The 18,991-nt window shown below is 40.9% G+C and overlaps 3 protein-coding genes across 6 annotated transcripts in view; 1 reads left to right on the top strand and 2 right to left on the bottom strand.

Moving 5' to 3' along the window:
- Nucleotides 1–18,991, top strand: part of LOC134310157 (tetratricopeptide repeat protein 24) — a 184,471-nt gene that overhangs the window by 114,178 nt on the left and 51,302 nt on the right. The window lies entirely within an intron of this gene.
- Nucleotides 4,462–7,397, bottom strand: LOC134310752 (microtubule-associated protein 1B-like). Its single transcript, XM_062992394.1, has 3 exons — nucleotides 4,942–7,397; nucleotides 4,714–4,854; nucleotides 4,462–4,613 (listed from the first exon to the last, which is right to left on the bottom strand). Exons 1-3 carry the CDS (start codon nucleotides 7,376–7,378, stop codon nucleotides 4,546–4,548), a joined length of 2,646 nt encoding a protein of 881 aa, XP_062848464.1. The 5' UTR covers nucleotides 7,379–7,397; the 3' UTR covers nucleotides 4,462–4,545.
- LOC134310153 (uncharacterized) lies at nucleotides 9,043–18,263 on the bottom strand. Of its 4 annotated transcripts, none has more exons than XM_062991676.1 (8): nucleotides 17,851–18,262; nucleotides 14,870–14,921; nucleotides 14,687–14,744; nucleotides 14,492–14,547; nucleotides 10,579–11,571; nucleotides 10,341–10,508; nucleotides 9,991–10,086; nucleotides 9,043–9,885 (listed from the first exon to the last, which is right to left on the bottom strand). In XM_062991676.1, the coding sequence occupies exons 5-8, from the start codon at nucleotides 11,545–11,547 to the stop codon at nucleotides 9,586–9,588; spliced, it is 1,533 nt and encodes a 510-aa protein (XP_062847746.1). In that variant the 5' UTR covers nucleotides 11,548–11,571; nucleotides 14,492–14,547; nucleotides 14,687–14,744; nucleotides 14,870–14,921; nucleotides 17,851–18,262; the 3' UTR covers nucleotides 9,043–9,585. The 4 variants fall into 4 exon arrangements, 3 of the variants coding, with proteins under 3 accessions (XP_062847746.1, XP_062847749.1, XP_062847748.1); XM_062991679.1 differs by lacking the exon at nucleotides 17,851–18,262 and adding an exon at nucleotides 17,161–17,185; XM_062991678.1 differs by lacking the exon at nucleotides 17,851–18,262 and adding an exon at nucleotides 15,249–15,465.

Below are 18,991 nucleotides of genomic sequence, written 5' to 3'. Positions count from 1 at the left end.
TTATTGTGGAGCGCAATATTGATCTGCTTTGTTTAACTGAAACTTGGCAGCAACCCAATGATTATGTTGCATTGAACCAAACTTTACCTGCTGATTATTTATATGTATCGCAATCACGTTTATCGGGTCGGGGTGGGGGACTTGCTGTGGTGTACCGGACTAATCTTAAAGTTAGAACGATCCCACTTCCCCCTGTGACCACATTTGAATGTCTTGCACTGCTCATTTCTGCCTCTAGATCTGTTTTAATTCTGCTCATCTACCGGCCACCGAAATTATCACCTGTTTTTATTTCTGAATTTTCTGACATGCTCACCTCTTTTATACCTGTGTACTCTAATGTACTGCTGCTTGGTGATTTTAATATTCATGTTGATTCTGAAAACTGCTCATTTGCTAAAAGTTTCTTAGATCTCCTTAAATGTTTTGACATCGCTCAGAATGTAACTTTTCCCACTCAAAACAAAGGTCATACTCTGGACATTGTCTGTACTGTTGGCATCGCTCCCACTAACCTGCATGGTATTGAACTGTTTATTTCTGATCATAAGGCTGTGTTTTTTAATTTTGCCATACCATGTCTTCAGCGTGGGCAGCGTAAATCACACCAGTTCTCATTTAGGGACACTAGAAATATCACTCCTTCTCTCCTCATGGACATGCTCAGTCAGACTGATCAAACTGATCGTGATAGTCACAACACGGACCAGCTTGTGGCTCACTATGACAGTACCCTCTCTGCAATCTTTAGTGAATTGGCACCACTAAAGACTCGCAAAGTAACCTTTACACAACCCGCACCCTGGTACACACCAGAGCTGCGTAAACTAAAAGCTGCAGGTCGTCAGCTTGAGCGTCGCTGGAGGAGAACTGGCTTGACGGTGCATGCACTCGCTTATAAAGATCACGTTGGCTGTTATAAAGAGGCACTGAAAAAAGCAAAAACATTTTACTACTCTAACCTCATTCAACACTCAAATGGCAATCCCAGAGCTCTTTTTCGAACAGTCAATAAGTTGATACGCCCACTGAATTGCTTTCCATTAACACCTTCAGTTGAACTCTGCTCACAGTTTTTGGACTTTTTTAATCATAAAATTGATTCCATATATGCACAGTTTCCTATTATTCCACCTTCTGTGAATCCTCATTCTCTCTCTGTACAATTTACTGGTAGTCATCTTTCCACTTTTTCTACTGTTAATGAGGGTTATGTCAGTCAGCTCATTTTAAACTCAAGAGTCACTACATGTCAGTTAGACCCCATCCCAACACAATGGGTGAAATCTTGCCTTCCTGCTATCTGTCCCCTTATTACAAAGGCCATAAATGCATCACTCACTTCAGGATTGGTTTCAGCGTGTTTGAAGCTGGCAGCTGTTACTCCTGTGTTAAAAAAACCTGGCTTAGACCCTGACAACTTTGCTAACTTTAGGCCAATCTCTAATCTTCCTTTTTTGGCCAAATTGTTAGAGCGAACTGTTGCTTCTCAGCTTAATGATCACCTGGAATCAAATGAACTGTTTGAAGTGTTCCGGTCTGGTTTCAGGAAGAACCATAGTACGGAAACAGCATTAGTTAAGGTGGTGAATGATTTGCTATTAGCTGCTGACCAGGGGATGCTGAATGTGTTGATTCTATTAGATCTTACTGCTGCTTTTCATACGGTTTGCCATACCTTGCTACTTACTAGGCTTGCAACATTGATTGGCATCAACGGCACTGCTTTTAATTGGTTCCAATCTTACCTTACAGATAGGCAGCAGTTTGTTTCGGTCGGGAGATTTCGGTCTGATCCGTGTGTGTTGTCCCGTGGTGTCCCTCAGGGTTCAGTGCTTGGCCCCTTGCTCTTTTTATTGTATATGCTCCCTCTGGGTAACATAATTAGAAGGCATGGGCTCCAGTTTCACTGTTTTGCAGATGATGTTCAAATCTACATCTACACCAAACCATCTCATACTCTTCCTCCCACTGTACTAATCGAATGTCTGACTGATGTACGGGCCTGGATGAGTGAAAACTTCCTGAGCCTAAATAGCACTAAATCTGAGGCCATACTGATTTCCTCACCTGCGACTGTCAGGAAGCTCAGTAACATTCATTTTCTATACCGGGTTTTGTTACTTCTTCCTCTGCTCAGGTTCGAAATCTGGGTGTCATTCTGGACACAACACTGTCATTTGAGCCTCACATCAAAAATATATGCAAAACCGCCTTTTACCATCTTAAGAACATTTCAAGAATTCGCCCTTTTCTTTCTTTTACTGCTGCTGAGACTATTATTCATGCGTTTGTGACATCCCGTATCGATTATTGTAATGCAATGTTATATGGTCTCCCTAACCGGCTTTTAAACAGATTACAGTATGTCCAAAACTCTGCAGCCAGGGTGCTGACCCGTAAAAGATCTGTCGAACATATTACACCTGTGCTGAGGGATCTTCACTGGCTTCCAGTACAGTTTAGAGTGCATTATAAAATACTGGTGCTTGTCTATGAGTCTCTCCATGGCCTCGCCCCCACATACTTGACTCACTTACTTCAGAGCTATGTTCCGTCACGCACTTTACGCTCCTCAAATTCGCATCTCCTAGCAGTTCCATCTGCAAAATTACGTTCTGTAGGTGACAGAGCTTTTAGTGTTGCTGGCCCTAAACTCTGGAATGAACTCCCACTACAGATACGTACCTGTCATTCATTGTCATTATTCAAAGTTAGTCTCAAAACACATCTCTATCAGTTAACTTATGAGTGAGCAATCGCTTAATCATTTATTTAGTGTTTTATTTTCATCTTACATTTTCATTGTTTTGTTTTAATTTTGTCTTATCTTGTATTTTACTCTACTTTTATACCATTACTATCCTAATCATGACATTATTATCTATTTTATTTACATGCACATTACTGTTTTATGTTGATGCTCTCTGTAATTTCTATTGTTTTTATTGTACAGTAGCCTTGGGTCTCGTGAAAGGCGCTTTATAAAATAAATGTATTATTATTATTATTATAAACGCTCTGTACTGGTTATAAGAGCTCTGTACTGGTTATAAACGCTCTGTACTGGTTATAAGAGCTCTGTACTGGTTATAAACGCTCTGTACTGGTTATGAGAGCTCTGTACTGGTTATAAACGCTCTGTACTGCTTATAAACGCTCTGTACTGGTTATAGGTTTTATATATTTTTATAGGTGTGCCCGCTGTATTTGTAGATCCATGTTTGTCGGCAGAGGCAGTTAGTTTTTCAGAAGTTGTTTAATGAATTGTGTTACCGAGCTGCCCTCTGCTCCCTCTTTCATGCCAAAGATGCGGATGTTATTCCGCCGATTTCTTCCCTCTTGGTCTGGCAGCATATCCTGTAGTGTTCTCTGTGGTTTTATAGATTGAAGCAGAGCCTCTTTTGCCTCCATGTTCCAGTTTTCTAACTCTTCGATTCTCTGTTCAGTTTCCGTGATTCTTGTAGCTCGTGTGTTTAGTTCTGTCGTTGTTTCCGTGAGCCGCCGGTTAATGTCCTTCCTAAAATCCTCCAGTTCTTTTTTTCATTTCTTTTTTCATTTCTTCTTTGAATGTGGTGAACTCTATTTTCAGTTCGGTTTTAAAGTCCTGGATTTCCTTAACGATGTCTTTCATTACTGTTCGAATCACCGCAGCCGCCTCGGACTCCATGCACTCTTCCTCTCCCTCCATGTCATCTGCTGTATCGTCTCCGTCTCCGTCGGTCAATTCGGGTTGTTTTTTCGGGTTCTTTTGGTTTATTTGTCGTCTTGGTCTTCCTCCCCTTTCCATCTCTGTTTCAGATGTATTAATTTTTATCGAAATAATCGAATTCGGGTTTTTTTTATCGAGTACTGATCGGGAGCAAGTTATCTATGCTGCCATCTTGGGTTGCCAGTTTGCAATATTTTTAACAACTGTGCAATTTTTGGTTAACTTCCTCTATTAATACTGTTTATATTTTTGTAATTTTTACATATTCTTACTTCTTAACATGTGTACATACATGTAAACACTTTGTCTTTTTCTATTTTTTGTATTCTTGAAAGCTGCTGTAACACTGCACATTTCCCCCTGTGGGATAATAAAAGGCGATCTTATCTTATCTTATCTTATCTTATCTTATCTTATCTTATCTTATCTTATCTTATCTTATCTTATCTTAACACCAGAAAAAGTCGCTAGAATTGTCGCTAGTCGCTTTTTTGAAGAAAAGAAAAAAAGTCGCTAAATACAGCGACAAAGTGGATAAATTGGCAACACTGCATACGAGACACCAGCACAGCACCCAAACCTCTACACTTGACACCAGATCAGACGCTAGTTCGCTGTCTGGAACCTCTTTTATCTGGAACCAGAACCGGAACCGTTCCACGTCGGTGGAAAAGGGGGATCGGAGCGATTGGATCTTTATCGGTCCACCCTCAATACCCAACGTACACAAAATCAAACCAACCAACATGTTCATGAAGGCACTTTATTGTTATTTTGATGTTGGAAAAGTCGGCGTGTGATTGGATGATCTCCGGATCGTCACCACCTCAGCTTCAGGCGTTGAAGAACTGGAACCGTTTGGTTCTCAGGCTGGCTCTCCTCGACTTCGGCATCGGGACACCTACACAGCAACACAGAGCCGACATGCACACGTGTTACAGGAAACTCCAGCGTTACTCCACCTAGCGTGTATAACGTGTATTTCTGAATTGAAACCAGACCTTCATCTTCACGCGCGGTCTCCATCAGAGCCCCGGACTCTCCAGGTTGGGCTTCGACGATGGGGGGAACAAGAACGTCGTCCTGCAGCTGCTCGTGGTCCGGTTTGTTTGAAGACGCCTCGGAGATGTTCTTCAGTGGATCTGAGGAAGAAATGCAACCTGATTCAGTTTGTAACGTTCACCTTTATCAGATCACCACCATCCATCTATAAAATCCCTCAAATGTACCTTCAGTGCATCCTCTATCCAGGTTCTGCTCCTTCAGTTTCCATGTTTGGTGCTCCAAAGCTGCTGGCTCCTCCAGTTCTGTCCACTGGTGCTCAGGTGCTTCATCCCTGTCTGGTTCCTTCACCCGGTTCACTAGAACCACCTGCCTGTCCTGTAGACACACCTGCTTCTCAGGTTTATTAACCGTAGTCTTTAAACCTACCTGATCCACTCGTTCTTCTACCTTTGTCATCTGGTCCATCTGAAGCACCTGCTTCTCCAGCCTTTTGTTCTCCATCCTCTCCAGGTTTTTGAGGACCATTTTCTCCTCTAAATTTGGCTTCTTTATTTCAATCTGGTTCTTTCCTACCTGCTTTGGTTTTAACACTGTGTCCACTGGGTCCACCTGCCTCTCTACCTTCTTCACAACCTGGTCTGGTTTTTCCACTGGGTCCACCTGCCTCTCGGCCTTCTTTATCTCATTCTCAATGAAACGAACCCTATTTTTTACATGTTCCTTCCACTGCTTTATTAGGATGACCTGCTCTGGTTCTTCCACCAGGTTCAGCGGGGCCATCTGCCTCTCTACCTTCTTCACAACCTGGTCTGGTTTTTCCTCTGGGTCCACCTGCCTCTCGGCCTTCTTCACGACCTGGTCTGGTTTTTCCTCTGGGTCCACTTGCCTCTCGGCCTTCTTCACGACCTGGTCTGGTTTTTCCTCTGGGTCCACCTGCCTCTCTACCTTCTTCACAACCTTGTCTGGTTTTTCCACTAGGTCCACCTGCCTCTCGGCCTTCTTCACGACCTGGTCTGGTTTTTCCACTGGGTCCATCTGCCTCTCGGCCTTCTTTATCTCACTCTCTATGAAACGAACCCTATTTTTTACATGTTCCTTCCACTGGTTTATTAGGATGACCTGCTCTGGTTCTTCCACCAGGTTCAGCGGGGCCATCTGCCTCTCTACCTTCTTCACAACCTGGTCTGGTTTTTCCTCTGGGTCCACCTGCCTCTCGGCCTTCTTCACGACCTGGTCTGGTTTTTCCTCTGGGTCCACCTGCCTCTCGGCCTTCTTCACGACCTGGTCTGGTTTTTCCTCTGGGTCCACCTGCCTCTCGGCCTTCTTCACGACCTGGTCTGGTTTTTCCTCTGGGTCCACCTGCCTCTCTACCTTCTTCACAACCTGGTCTGGTTTTTCCACTGGGTCCACCTGCCTCTCGGCCTTCTTCATGACCTGGTCTGTTTTTTCCTCTGGGTCCACCTGCCTCTCTGCCTTTTTTATCTCATTCTCAATGAAACGAACCCTATTTTTTACATGTTCCTTCCACTGGTTTATTAGGATGACCTGCTCTGGTTCTTCAACCAGGTTCAGCGGGGCCATCTGCCTCTCTACCTTCTTCACAACCTGGTCTGGTTTTTCCTCTGGGTCCACCTGCCTCTCGGCCTTCTTCACGACCTGGTCTGGTTTTTCCTCTGGGTCCACCTGCCTCTCGGCCTTCTTCACGACCTGGTCTGGTTTTTTCTCTGTGTTTACCTGCCTCTCGGCCTTTTTTATCTCATTCTCAATGAAACGAACCCTATTTTTTACATGTTCCTTCCACTGGTTTATTAGGATGACCTGCTCTGGTTCTTCAACCAGGTTCAGCGGGTCCACCTGCCTCTCTACCTTCTTCACAACCTGGTCTGGTTTTTCCACTGGGTCCACCTGCCTTTCGGCCTTCTTCATGACGTGGTCTGGTTTTTCCACTGGGTCCACCTGCCTTTCGGCCTTCTTCATGACCTGGTCTGTTTTTTCCACTGGGTCCACCTGCCTTTCGGCCTCCTTCACGACCTGGTCTGTTTTTTCCACTGGGTCCACCTGCTCCACTGGGTCCACCTGCTCTAACTTCTTCATCTCAATCTCAGAAACCAGAACCACCTTGTTTACTGGTTCCTTCCTCTGGTCCTTTAGGACGACCTGCTCTGGTTCTTCCACCAGGTCCCGTGAGGCCACCTGCATCTCTACCTTCTGGCGTCTCTGCCACCATTTTCTCTTCTTTACCTGCTTCTCCATCTTTGGTATTTGGTCTGCCTGGTCCTCTAAAACATTCTGCCCCACTCCTTGCCCCATCTCTTCACCCTTTACCCCGCTTCCCTGCTGACCTTCCACGTCCTGCATCTCTACCTTCTGGCGTCTCTGCCACCATTTTCTCTTCTTTACTTTCTTCTCAGGTTTGGTTTTTCCCAGAACCACCTGCTTCTCCATCTTTGGTATTTGGTCTGCCTGGTCCTCTAAAACATTCTGCTCCACTCCTTGCCCCATCTCTTCACCCTTTACCCCGCTTCCCTCCCCACCCTCTACGTCCTGCATCTCCACCTTCTGGCGTCTCTGCCACCATTTTCTCTTCTTCTCCGGTTCGTTTACCCGCCTGTGCGGCTCGTCATCGTCAGATGGAGAAGTCCAACAGGAGAACATGTTCATGCTGCTTACTGTCTCGGTGTCTCAGATCAAATGAGCACAAACACACGAAACGCGGCTATTTATACCAGAGGTTTGGAGTGTGGTGATGTCATCATGATGATGTCACAATGTGTGCATGTAGCTGAGAGTGGTGCTGATCATCATCACTGCTGCTCTCAGCATCATTAACCTCTAGTGTAGAGTGGGACAGTGGGAGGAGCTTCAGGCCCTATTAATCGAAAGGTTGAGGGTTCGAATCCCAGTTCTGCCTTTTAGCAAGACCTTTAACCCTGTTTGCTCCAGGGGCGTAACAGCTGGAATACTGCACACCTGTACATGTATACATGACTAATAAAGGCAATCAATTCTATTACCATATACGTATTTACACACACACACACACACACCGACCAGGCATAACATTATGACCACTGACAGCTGAAGTGAATAACACTGATTATCTTTTCATCACAGCACCTGTTAGTTGATGTTAGAAGCAGAAAAATGGATGCACGTTTGGATCCTGGTCTGCAGGGGTCAGTATCTATCAAAAGTGCTCCAAGGAAGGGACAGTGGTAAACCGGCGACAGGGTCATGAGCGCCAAGGCTCACTGATGCACGTAGGGAGCGAAGGCTGGCCCGTGTGGTCCGATCCAACAGACGAGCTCCTGTGGACGTTCTGCTGGGAAACCTCGGGTCCTGCCGTCCATGTGGATGTTACTCTGATACGGAGCTCCTACCTAAGCATGGTTGAAGACCATGTTCACCCTTTTATGGAGACGCTTCCCTGATATCTGTGGCCTCTCATAGCAGGATGATGCGCCCTGACTCTGTACTGGTTATAAACGCTCTGTACTGGTTATAAGAGCTCTGTACTGGTTATAAACGCTCTGTACTGGTTATAAACGCTCTGTACTGGTTATAAACGCTCTGTACTGGTTATAAGAGCTCTGTACTAGTTATAAACGCTCTGTACTGGTTATAAGAGCTCTGTACTGGTTATAAACGCTCTGTACTGGTTATAAGAGCTCTGTACTGGTTATAAGTGCTCTGTACTGGTTATAAGAGCTCTGTACTGGTTATAAGAGCTCTGTACTGGTTATAAGTGCTCTGTATTGGTTATAAATGCTCTGTACTGGTTATGAGAGCTCTGTACTGGTTATAAACGCTCTGTACTGGTTATAAGAGCTCTGTACTGGTTATAAACGCTCTGTACTGGTTATAAACGCTCTGTACTGGTTATAAGTGCTCTGTACTGGTTATAAGTGCTCTGTACTGCACTGTAAAACCAAATAAGTTCACAGAACTCAAAACTTTTGTCGTAACTGATTACCTAATACATTTTAAGTTAATGTTTTATTTTTTTTAATTTATTTAAATTTATACTTTCACCTGTCACAGTTGTGTTTAATATTAATTAAAAATTTAGCATTTATTAACTTAAAGTTTATAGTTACTTTCAATACATAATGTTTATAGATTGTAATACTTTTAACTTGCAAAACACTATTCATTTAGATTTACTAGACCTACAATATAATAATTCGAAACTCAGTTAATGTGTTATTACATGACCACTTACAAATACAATTAACTCAAAACATTAATGGTACTAAAAGTAAAAAAAAAAAAAAAAACCATGGGCAGATCAAAATAGGAACTTTTTATTTAAAATATATTGCTTTTTAAAACATTTTTAAACATCAGACCTTCACAGTATTCTGTGATAATATTCACAACATTCTTTCAATCTAACAAAACTTAGGTTATCAATTAATAGTGTGCATGAAATGCAGTAATTTAGAAATCATATCCCAATTTTATTTATTAGTTCTAACTTCAGTCCTTGTTTTATCCTAGTGAGGTCCATCCTGGCTGAGATCTAAACATGAATTATTAAATTATTTAATACAAAATTAATGTGTGATGGTGAGAATGGAACTAACAACCAGTATTTTTCCTTGTCAACAAAATATAACCAAACTGGCCCAAACAAACAAAATGTAAATAAAAAATCACTTTAGCTTGAACCTTTATAAATATTTTTCTGAACATTTTATGTTTTTGCCAGTACTCTGCTTTTACAAAAAAAACAAAGTGCATTTAAATAAAGTGCAATTATAAAAAGCACCCTGAGAAAACAATGTTGGCACATCGTGCAGTAACAAATATTTTGTATACAAAAATTGCAGACAGCACTGGCAGTAACAGTGAGCTGGAAACTTGTTTTACTCTTTAAAGAGCTCATTTTTTAGAGTAAGCAGGCATGGCTTCAGAGCCGTTTGATCATCAAGGCAAACCATAATCTTCTGGATAAAGGTAAACGTGTTTTCAAGCTTTTTTGGATACTCGATATTGAACACATAAATCAGGCCAAACAACAGTAAGAATGCATCAAGCATTTTTGGAATTTCACTCATAACAATGTTCCCTTCAACAACAACAGAGACATCGCCAGGTGTGAATATGTCTTCAGAAGCAGTGAGGAGAGCAAGAGGACACTCAGAGACATCTGGTTCTCCGTCTTGCTGCAAGATATAAGTGGTCTAATTAGAGCCACGTTAACAATAATAATTACCAGTATTTAAGTACATCTATAAACTAACTAGAAAGGTGTTATAAGTAATTCATACATTGCAGCTTTTAAAGAGGTCCGAGTCATCTTCTCGTAGGTAGATGGAAAGTGCACGGAGAGACAAGATGCGTCTCACATGGATGTCTTGTTCTTCCTAAATTGACAAAAAAAACGATAAAAGGAAAGAAGGGTTATACACGCGCACGCAAAGAACAGTGGAAGGAACTACACACACACACACACACACACACATATATATATATATATATATATATATATATAAATATATAAACATAAAACAGGATTGGTACAAATGCACATAAATTAAAGTATGCCACAACACATACAGTCCTATGGCACACCCAACACTTAATTAAAAGACAGATAAACCATTAAAACAGAACATACCTGAATGTCATAGGCTCGAAGAATCTTCTGTAGCGACTCTGCTATCTTGCCGGTGCGTGATGCCTTCTGTCTGTACAATCCAATCAATGTCGGTGTATGGCGATCAAACTCTGCATAGAACGTGTTCCTCAGGTTCACGTTGGTAATACGGTGAAATTCAGCAAACACCTGCAAACACATAGATAACTACTTGTAGAACAAATGGCCATACACAACTCAATATAAAAAAAAATGTTACCTGTGACTCAGTCTGCAGTGCTGGCCATCTGATCAAAAGATCCTTTACCAGTAGATCTCCCTTGACAATCTCTTGGCGTCGTAAAGCAAAAGTTGTCTGCATGCATTTTTCTATGAACATCTGGTTTATTTCCATCTTTTCACTTTCTTCCATTACCTGTAATCTCATCTGTTCAAGGGACGTCTGATTCTCCCCTTTAGGAAAGTTAGGAAGAAAGTTGATTTCAGAACGTCTGGCTTTCTTGATGTTGGAATGAGGATGGGCACTGTCAGGGTTGTTTTTACTCCTCCTGCCTGTGTTGACAGCAACCTCTGCACAGCCAGATTTGGCCATTATTGTTCGATAATTCCCCATCTTGTGCGTCAAGCGGACTTTCCAGCCATACCAAGGAATGTGACTACCGTGCTCTGTGAGACAAGGATGGGCATTAACTAGGGCTTCTGCTGCCTTTGCCAGTTGACTTTCATTTGGGTATGGTTTGTAGCTATAGATTGTTTCAGCCATTTTATCCAGAACACAGTGAGTTTGAGATCGGGTTAACTTTAATCTTTTGCCATACTCTCTATACACCTGGTTTCCTTCTTCGAGCACATGCTCTACTTCAAAAGAAAAAGCCGGGACAACAAAAGTGTTGGGCCAGTGCTTCTGACGATCGTTTAGGGGCACGTGTGGTAGTATCTCTGTGTCTGAGCTTGCCAATGACGAGTTATCATCACTTTCTGATCGGACCACTTTTAGCATTCCTTTCTCTGGTAATTCCTCAATATTTGTAAGAACAGTCAGCATCCCATCAAAGTCAGGGTCCTCATATTGCAGAGAAAAGTCAACACCATCCAGTCTGGGTTTAAACTTTTCTTGCATAATTCTCTTTAATTCATCTATAGATGCTGGGCGCTGTGTTAGTGTTAGCTTCCATGCACTATCTGTAGTCACATTCACACGCAGCAAAAACTTCTGGGGGGCAGTCATCTTGATTGTCGTTCCACGTGTCTTCTGTATAAACAAAAGTAGTGACCATTAAACACTTTTAGAAAACAAATGTACTGTCTTTTTTCTTATGAATGAAGAGTGAAATATGCCACCAAAAGACTGCAAGGCACTACAGGCTTCAAACTATTAGTTCACCAATATGTATCTTCTCAGTGTTAGGAGCAGTTGGCCTTCAATGGTGTAAGCAGAAAGTGGTAAAGTATCATTGAGCTCTGATATGGTTCGCACTATTAAATTCCCAGCTGAAAGTGCATATGATCGCAGGTGCTCGATGTAGTCGGATTTGTGATCTCGAGTGAGAAAAGTGACCCGGTTGTCCACGAGAAATATGTTTTCAATCTTGCAAAATTGTGACAAACCCCCCTCATAGCCAGCAGCTACAAACATTCCGACACTAAAGTCAGTACCATCAATATTGACTCTTGATGTTGAGTAAATGATGGAACTGTCTGTCTTTTCTTTAAAATATTCCTTTACTGTATCAGGAAGTGTTGAGACATTTACAGATGTGACATTAGAGGTTTGCTGGTGAGGTTTGAAAAAAGATGGAGAGCTGAGGTAAAAAGCCACCATGTGCTGGTGTCTGGTAGCTAATGTTTTTAGTACATTTTTGAAGTTTTGTGTGTCATGAACAACACGCTTGAAAAAGCGGTGTTTTCCCTCAAACCTCATTGTCCAATAGTGAACAAGGGGTCCAAAACAGCGAATGAGATGAGGGTAGTGCTCTATGTAGTGATGTTTAGGACGGAGTTGAAAATGTGGAAAAACTTCCTGCAGGATTTGTCTATGATCCTGTATCTTTGACTGCAAATACTGAATGGTTTCTTCTGTAAATGTCAGAGATAACATTAATTCCACTATGTCTTTTAAATCCATGAGAACGGACCATGCCCCATCACCCTCAGGAATTTTGTCACCAATAATCAAAGGTAGTAGTCTCAGCAAAGTTGCATTTTCGTGGCCATTGCCGCCTATAGTGTGCTTTGCCACAAATGTTTTTGGGATAGGTTGGGGCCTGTCAACCTTGTCTGTGTGCTTGTATGGAAAGGAATATATTCGTCTGTTTAAATCCTCAAGACTAAAATATTTGCAGCGGATCATCTCGCCTAAACACAGGGCCAGCTCTACAGGTACAATGCCCTCAAACAGATCATGGAGAACATCGGGTGGAAACCCTGTAACTGTGTGGAAATATTCTAGACACTGATTAAAAACACAGTCTTTTTTGACTCCACACTGTTGCTGGCACTGTCCCTCCGTCACTGCTTGCACACCATCATCATGACTCGATTTTGTCCTCAAAGTAAATTCCCCATCACTAACTTCATGTGTTTGCAACTGATCTTGAGTTGCAGTACAGAATCTACAAAAATTAGTGGCTCTAAAAGATTTAGCAAAACCTGCCAAAGAATGAGCTGCAAGATTGTCAGACACCACACACATTACACTGCCACGAACTGCTTTCCCAAGAGACTCTATGAATACTCCATCTTCTTCAAGGGTACGAATGTTTTTGAGTAAAGGACGAAGAACTCTCTCATACCCGAATCTGTCAAGGTCTGAAACTTTACATAGAGTTGCCAGTTGAATGACATGCAAGGCAGATCTGTGTTTACTTGGGAGATCAGCAAAAATCCAGTATATTGTGCTTAGTTTGTGAATTTTTCGTGATGTGCCAAGAGGATTTGCTATTTCAATGTCATCGATGTACAAGAGTAGAGGTAAACATAGCTCCTCTGAAGAAAAAAAGGCATTATCTTTAAAATATGAGCCATCATGGTGGCTTGCATAATGACCAGTTTGGCTTGCCTTTGATTCACTCATTTTGTCTAGAACGTCAGTGTGTTTAAATATTTGTTGAATCATCTGAAGAACTGAAATATGTACTGTTGTGTGCCCTGGTTCAATAACATACTGAACAGGACTAACAAAAGGAAATTTTTTCTCAATGAATGTTTTGCGTCTCTTGTGTGAGGAAAATACCTCTCCTTTAGCTGTTGTAGTGGCAAAAATGTTACTGTTGATTACAGAACCAACTATCTCGTTTACTAATGTTTCAGAAGCTTCTACGCTATGGTTCTGAAACACATTCTCAATTGTTCTTTTGATGAGAGGTTGGGACAAAGTGAATAACTGAGTCAAATGCTCAACTATTTCTTGAGTTGCCATGTCTGAAACATGAAGTACCGTTTTCATCTTTAAAAATAAAGAAGCCAGATTAAGATGCAACTGTGCTTTCAAATCATCAAGATCCCACTGACTATTATCATCCTCTAGATCTTCAAACATCTCTGTATCCTCACAATGAGCAAGGCCTTTATCAGAATGCATAACAGAAGATGTTTCAATAGTGTCGTCATTTACTGCTGAGACAACATTTTCATCAAAGTCCGAACCACCAAGATGTTGCCTACTTTTGTGAGCATTAAATGATGAGTAAGCATTTGTGCGGTAGTTACAGTTTTTGAAGGGGCATTCCACCATTTCATGCATTCTTAAATGGCTTCGTAAATGACTGAAAAGTGTGGCCTCACTAAAAAGCTTCTTAAAGTCACACAAAGTGCATGTGAAATATACTTGTGCCTCTTCGCGCACAAATTTATCTGCATCGTTGTGATACCGAGAAATATGAGTTTTCATTGCGCTGAATGATGGAAATGTGCAAATACAATTGTCGTAAAGACATGGCAAAGGACTAACTCTGGAATAACTGCCATGATGCAGACGGTAGTGTGTGAATAATTTTGCTCTTGTGTTTAAAGTTAGAGAGCAAAGCCTGCACTTCCACTCCATTGAATAAATTTAATCCTGAAATTTAAAAAATGCAAATAGTATCTAAGAGTTCTTTAAATTAAATACAGCTAATAACCAATAATTGTGATGTCTAAGTGTTGATATTTAATATGCCAGAGTCAATATGTACCTCAGCAGTTGAAGTGAAGAAGTACACTAGGTTTGTCAGTCAGACCCCATATGGCCCTGCAAAAAAAGAAGTCCAAAACTAATTAAAAAATAAACTATAAATGTTTTACAGTCACGTTCAATTTAGTACACAATTTGATCCCCTGACATAAAAAGGTAAATTATACAACAATCTTACAATAAAGGCTCATCTAACCTAAGTTTTCACCAAAACAGACCGACCAGAGCAGCAACCTATGGTGCCAACAGCCAACCTTAAAAACAGAAGCAGACAAAAAGACAGCATATATTTAATATGAATGCATTATGTCAGTCAGGAGTGTGTTTTATCAAGGCTTATATGTAGTAAATAATCAAAGAATATCAAACTTGAATTTACACAAGACTCGGGAGCTTCTTCAAATTCTAGGCCATGCACCTTCCACTTGAACCTACAACATATGAAAGAAATAATACAAGACTGTTATTATATTGTATTGGTCTGGATGCATTGCATATGAGACAAACATTTTAAATCGGTACCTTACGTTTAATACTTAATAACATGTTGGTTCCACAAATGCATGGGCAATAGTACTAAACATACAATAAAAATATTATTTTTTTGGTTCTGGTAGCCTTTAAGTAATAGTAATTGCTAATAATGAACTTTTTAATAAAGATGAGCCGGCTAAACTGAAACAGAGTTAGCAAATACTTCGAAAACTACAACGAGCTGCATTATCGTTTTTGGTGATTAATGAAAATGTTTTACTTACCAGATTAGACCGCTTAACACGAGCAGGGATAAAATACTTATGAGAATAATCACAGTCGAACACTGACCAAGCTCGACTCTGTCCAACAACATGTGACCTAACCGTTAACTTTCACTTTAGGTAGCCCGCCAACTCCACTTTGAGCCACTACGGTCACTATTTTCAAAAAGTACGATCTCAAACAATAAATGCCTTTGTTCCTGACAAATACTTACAAAATGATGATATGACCAAAAGCCTAATTTAATAACGTTTTGCCCGCATTTGCACTGCTCTCACCTCCACCGCATCGGGTAACCATCTTAATTTTTTCAATTTGTGCGTCAACCAGAAACAAAAAACAATGACGTCAGGACGTAAATGACGTCAAAACTTAATGAACGTCACAATTAACTCAAAATATTTGACACAACGGCATTGTTAATGTATAATTATTATACCCGTATAAACTATAAGCCAATTTATTGTCCTCAATACCCATATGTTTTTAGTTTGGCAGACTAAAAACGGGATTCTGAGTGTGATGCCTATAAATATTATGAGTTGGCACCTTTGTTGGGGTTTACAGTGTGGTTATAAGAGCTCTGTACTGGTTATAAGAGCTCTGTACTGGTTATAAACGCTCTGTACTGGTTATAAGAGCTCTGTACTGGTGATAAGAGCTCTGTACTGGTTATAAGTGCTCTGTACTGGTTATAAACGCTCTGTACTGGTTATAAGAGCTCTGTACTGGTTATAAGAGCTCTGTACTGGTTATAAACGCTCTGTACTGGTTATAAACGCTCTGCACTGGTTATAAGAGCTCTGTACTGGTTATAAGAGCTCTGTACTGGTTATAAACGCTCTGTACTGGTTATAAGAGCTCTGTACTGGTTATAAACGCTCTGTACTGGTTATAAGAGCTCTGTACTGGTTATAAGAGCTCTGTACTGGTTATAAGAGCTCTGTACTGGTTATAAGTGCTCTGTACTGGTTATGAGAGCTCTGTACTGGTTATAAACGCTCTGTACTGGTTATAAACGCTCTGTACTGGTTATAAGAGCTCTGTACTGGTTATAAGAGCTCTGTACTGGTTATAAGTGCTCTGTACTGGTTATAAACGCTCTGTACTGGTTATAAGTGCTTTGTACTGGTTATAAATGCTCTGTACTGGTTATGAGAGCTCTGTACTGGTTATAAACGCTCTGTACTGGTTATAAGAGCTCTGTACTGGTTATAAACGCTCTGTACTGGTTATAAACGCTCTGTACTGGTTATAAATGCTCTGTACTGGTTATGAGAGCTCTGTACTGGTTATGAGAGCTCTGTACTTGTTATAAGAGCTCTGTACTGGTTAAAAGAGCTCTGTACTGGTTATAAACGCTCTGTACTGGTTATAAGAGCTCTGTACTGGTTATAAGAGCTCTGTACTGGTTATAAATGCTCTGTACTGGTTATAAGAGCTCTGTACTGGTTATAAACGCTCTGTACTGGTTATTAACGCTCTGTACTGGTTATAAGTGCTCTGTACTAATTATAAGTCAGGGGTGCACAACTTCTTTTTACCAAGGGCCGATTTCACATAAACACCTAAACCAGAGGGCCACACATTTCATTTTTACAGACCTGTCCACATGAAGTTGTAATACAGTTAGGGCTGGGTGATATTGAGAAAAAAAAAATCGATTATTTTCAAATGTATTATTGATTCTCGATTGCGATTGCAAATTTTTTTTTTTGTATAATGCAATTGAAAAATTTTAATTTAAAAGACTGCAGAAATGCAAAAATAGTAACAGCACCACCTAATTATCCTTTCAAGTAACTCAAACTTTATAGCAATAACAATATAACAATAATTAACAATAATTTGAACAAAATAGAAATCGTAATTAGCTATATCCTTTATATAAAAAGCTCACAAACAACTCACTTTAAATAATGTGCAGCATAAGAAAAGTGCAAAACCACAAATAGTTCTTTACAGGTTTTTTAAAAGGAACACGAGCCTGTTTACTGTTTCCACCATATAAGTGAGTCTGTATCAGTATCTACACTGGGGGTGGACATCGAATAAGCACTCAGCTCAGCTTTGATTTTGTCTTCTTGTGACTGGGGGGGTGGATGGACGGGGCACATTGCACGTCTAACCATATGGACTACAATTCCCATGAGCCCCTGGACTGTCACGTGACTACCACATGTCCCCGGTCAGCCAATCCTGATCGCGCTCACCGGAGTTTTGATTCAGTTCAGCTGTGTTCGGTTCCATGAATCTTATTTAAATTCTTCTGTTTTAGTCTCGTTGTGAAGTTTTGTCGATCGTGTTTGTCTCCTTATTTCTAAATCTAACCATTACCGTGTATAATCCTTGCTGTCTTCCGTTTGCTGCCTGTCTGTTTATCTTCTGGTTTTGGACTCTACCTGATTTTGTACACTGTTTTTGCCCTTTTGCCCCAGTTTCTGCCTCGTGACATGTTGGTATTTTAATTAAAATATAAAGTATGTAAACAATCGCTATTGTCACATTCTAACATCATGTGAAAACGTTCATTCGAATTAACCGAATTAATCGGGAAAATCGCCCAGCACTAAATACAGTTACACAAAATCAGGTACTTACAAGAAATATGTTGGTCTGACACCAACTGGTTAATGTGGTCTCAAGCAACTGGTTAATGTGGTCGCAAGCACAGCAGACAAGAAAATACCTGTATGTCCATTCAGGGTTAAATTTCCTCTGCTCGAGATCCACTTTTCTTTGTTTACTCGTACTTGGTTTGGACAAACACATGGTACCGCTGAAGTAACTTGTATTTACATCATTTACTTTTCAGTCACAATTTCATGGGATTACCCGGTGAATTTAAAGTGACAGTATCATTTATTTAAAAATGCATCAGCACTTCATTTGGCGAGCCGGATCGAGAGTTTTGCAGGGCCGGATCTGGCCCGCGGGCCGTATGTTGTGCACCCCGGTTATAAGTGCTCTGTACTGGTTATAAGAGCTCTGTACTGGTTATAAGAGCTCTGTACTGGTTATAAGTGCTCTGTACTGGTTATAAATGCTCTGTACTGGTTATGAGAGCTCTGTACTGGTTATAAACGCTCTGTACTGGTTATAAGAGCTCTGTACTGGTTATAAACGCTCTGTACTGGTTATAAACGCTCTGTACTGGTTATAAATGCTCTGTACTGGTTATGAGAGCTCTGTACTGGTTATGAGAGCTCTGTACTTGTTATAAGAGCTCTGTACTGGTTATAAACGCTCTGTACTGGTTATAAACGCTCTGTACTGGTTATAAACGCTCTGTACTGGTTATAAATGCTCTGTACTGGTTATGAGAGCTCTGTACTGGTTATGAGAGCTCTGTACTTGTTATAAGAGCTCTGTACTGGTTATAAGAGCTCTGTACTGGTTATAAACGCTCTGTACTGGTTATAAGAGCTCTGTACTGGTTATAAACGCTCTGTACTGGTTATAAGAGCTCTGTACTGGTTATAAGAGCTCTATACTGGTTATAAACGCTCTGTACTGGTTATAAACGCTCTGTACTGGTTATAAGAGCTCTGTACTGGTTATAAGAGCTCTGTACTGGTTATAAGTGCTCTGTACTGGTTATAAATGCTCTGTACTGGTTATAAGAGCTCTGTACTGGTTATAAACGCTCTGTACTGGTTATAAACGCTCTGTACTGGTTATAAACGCTCTGTACTGGTTATAAGAGCTCTGTACTGGTTATAAACGCTCTGTACTGGTTATA

This window comes from Trichomycterus rosablanca, chromosome 3 (genome assembly GCF_030014385.1).
Source record: "Trichomycterus rosablanca isolate fTriRos1 chromosome 3, fTriRos1.hap1, whole genome shotgun sequence".
NCBI lineage: Eukaryota > Metazoa > Chordata > Actinopteri > Siluriformes > Trichomycteridae > Trichomycterus > Trichomycterus rosablanca.
The sequence above is the reverse complement of the archived record's forward strand: the minus strand, read 5'-3'. Positions and strand labels throughout refer to the sequence as shown.

Bases quoted from the DNA above. Each gene is read 5' to 3' on its own strand.
- LOC134310752 (XM_062992394.1), bottom strand. From the start codon at position 7,378: ATGAACATGTTCTCCTGTTGGACTTCTCCATCTGACGATGACGAGCCG. The intron at 4,855-4,941 runs GTACATTTGAGG...TTTCTTCCTCAG, and splicing joins GGATAGAGGATGCACTGAAG to ATCCACTGAAGAACATCTCC. The intron at 4,614-4,713 runs GTCTGGTTTCAA...GTTGCTGTGTAG, and splicing joins GACCGCGCGTGAAGATGAAG to GTGTCCCGATGCCGAAGTCG.
- LOC134310153 (XM_062991676.1), bottom strand. From the start codon at position 11,547: ATGACTGCCCCCCAGAAGTTTTTGCTGCGTGTGAATGTGACTACAGAT. The intron at 10,509-10,578 runs GTAACATTTTTT...ATGTGTTTGCAG, and splicing joins CACTGCAGACTGAGTCACAG to GTGTTTGCTGAATTTCACCG. The intron at 9,886-9,990 runs GTATGAATTACT...TATATCTTGCAG, and splicing joins ACCTCTTTAAAAGCTGCAAT to CAAGACGGAGAACCAGATGT.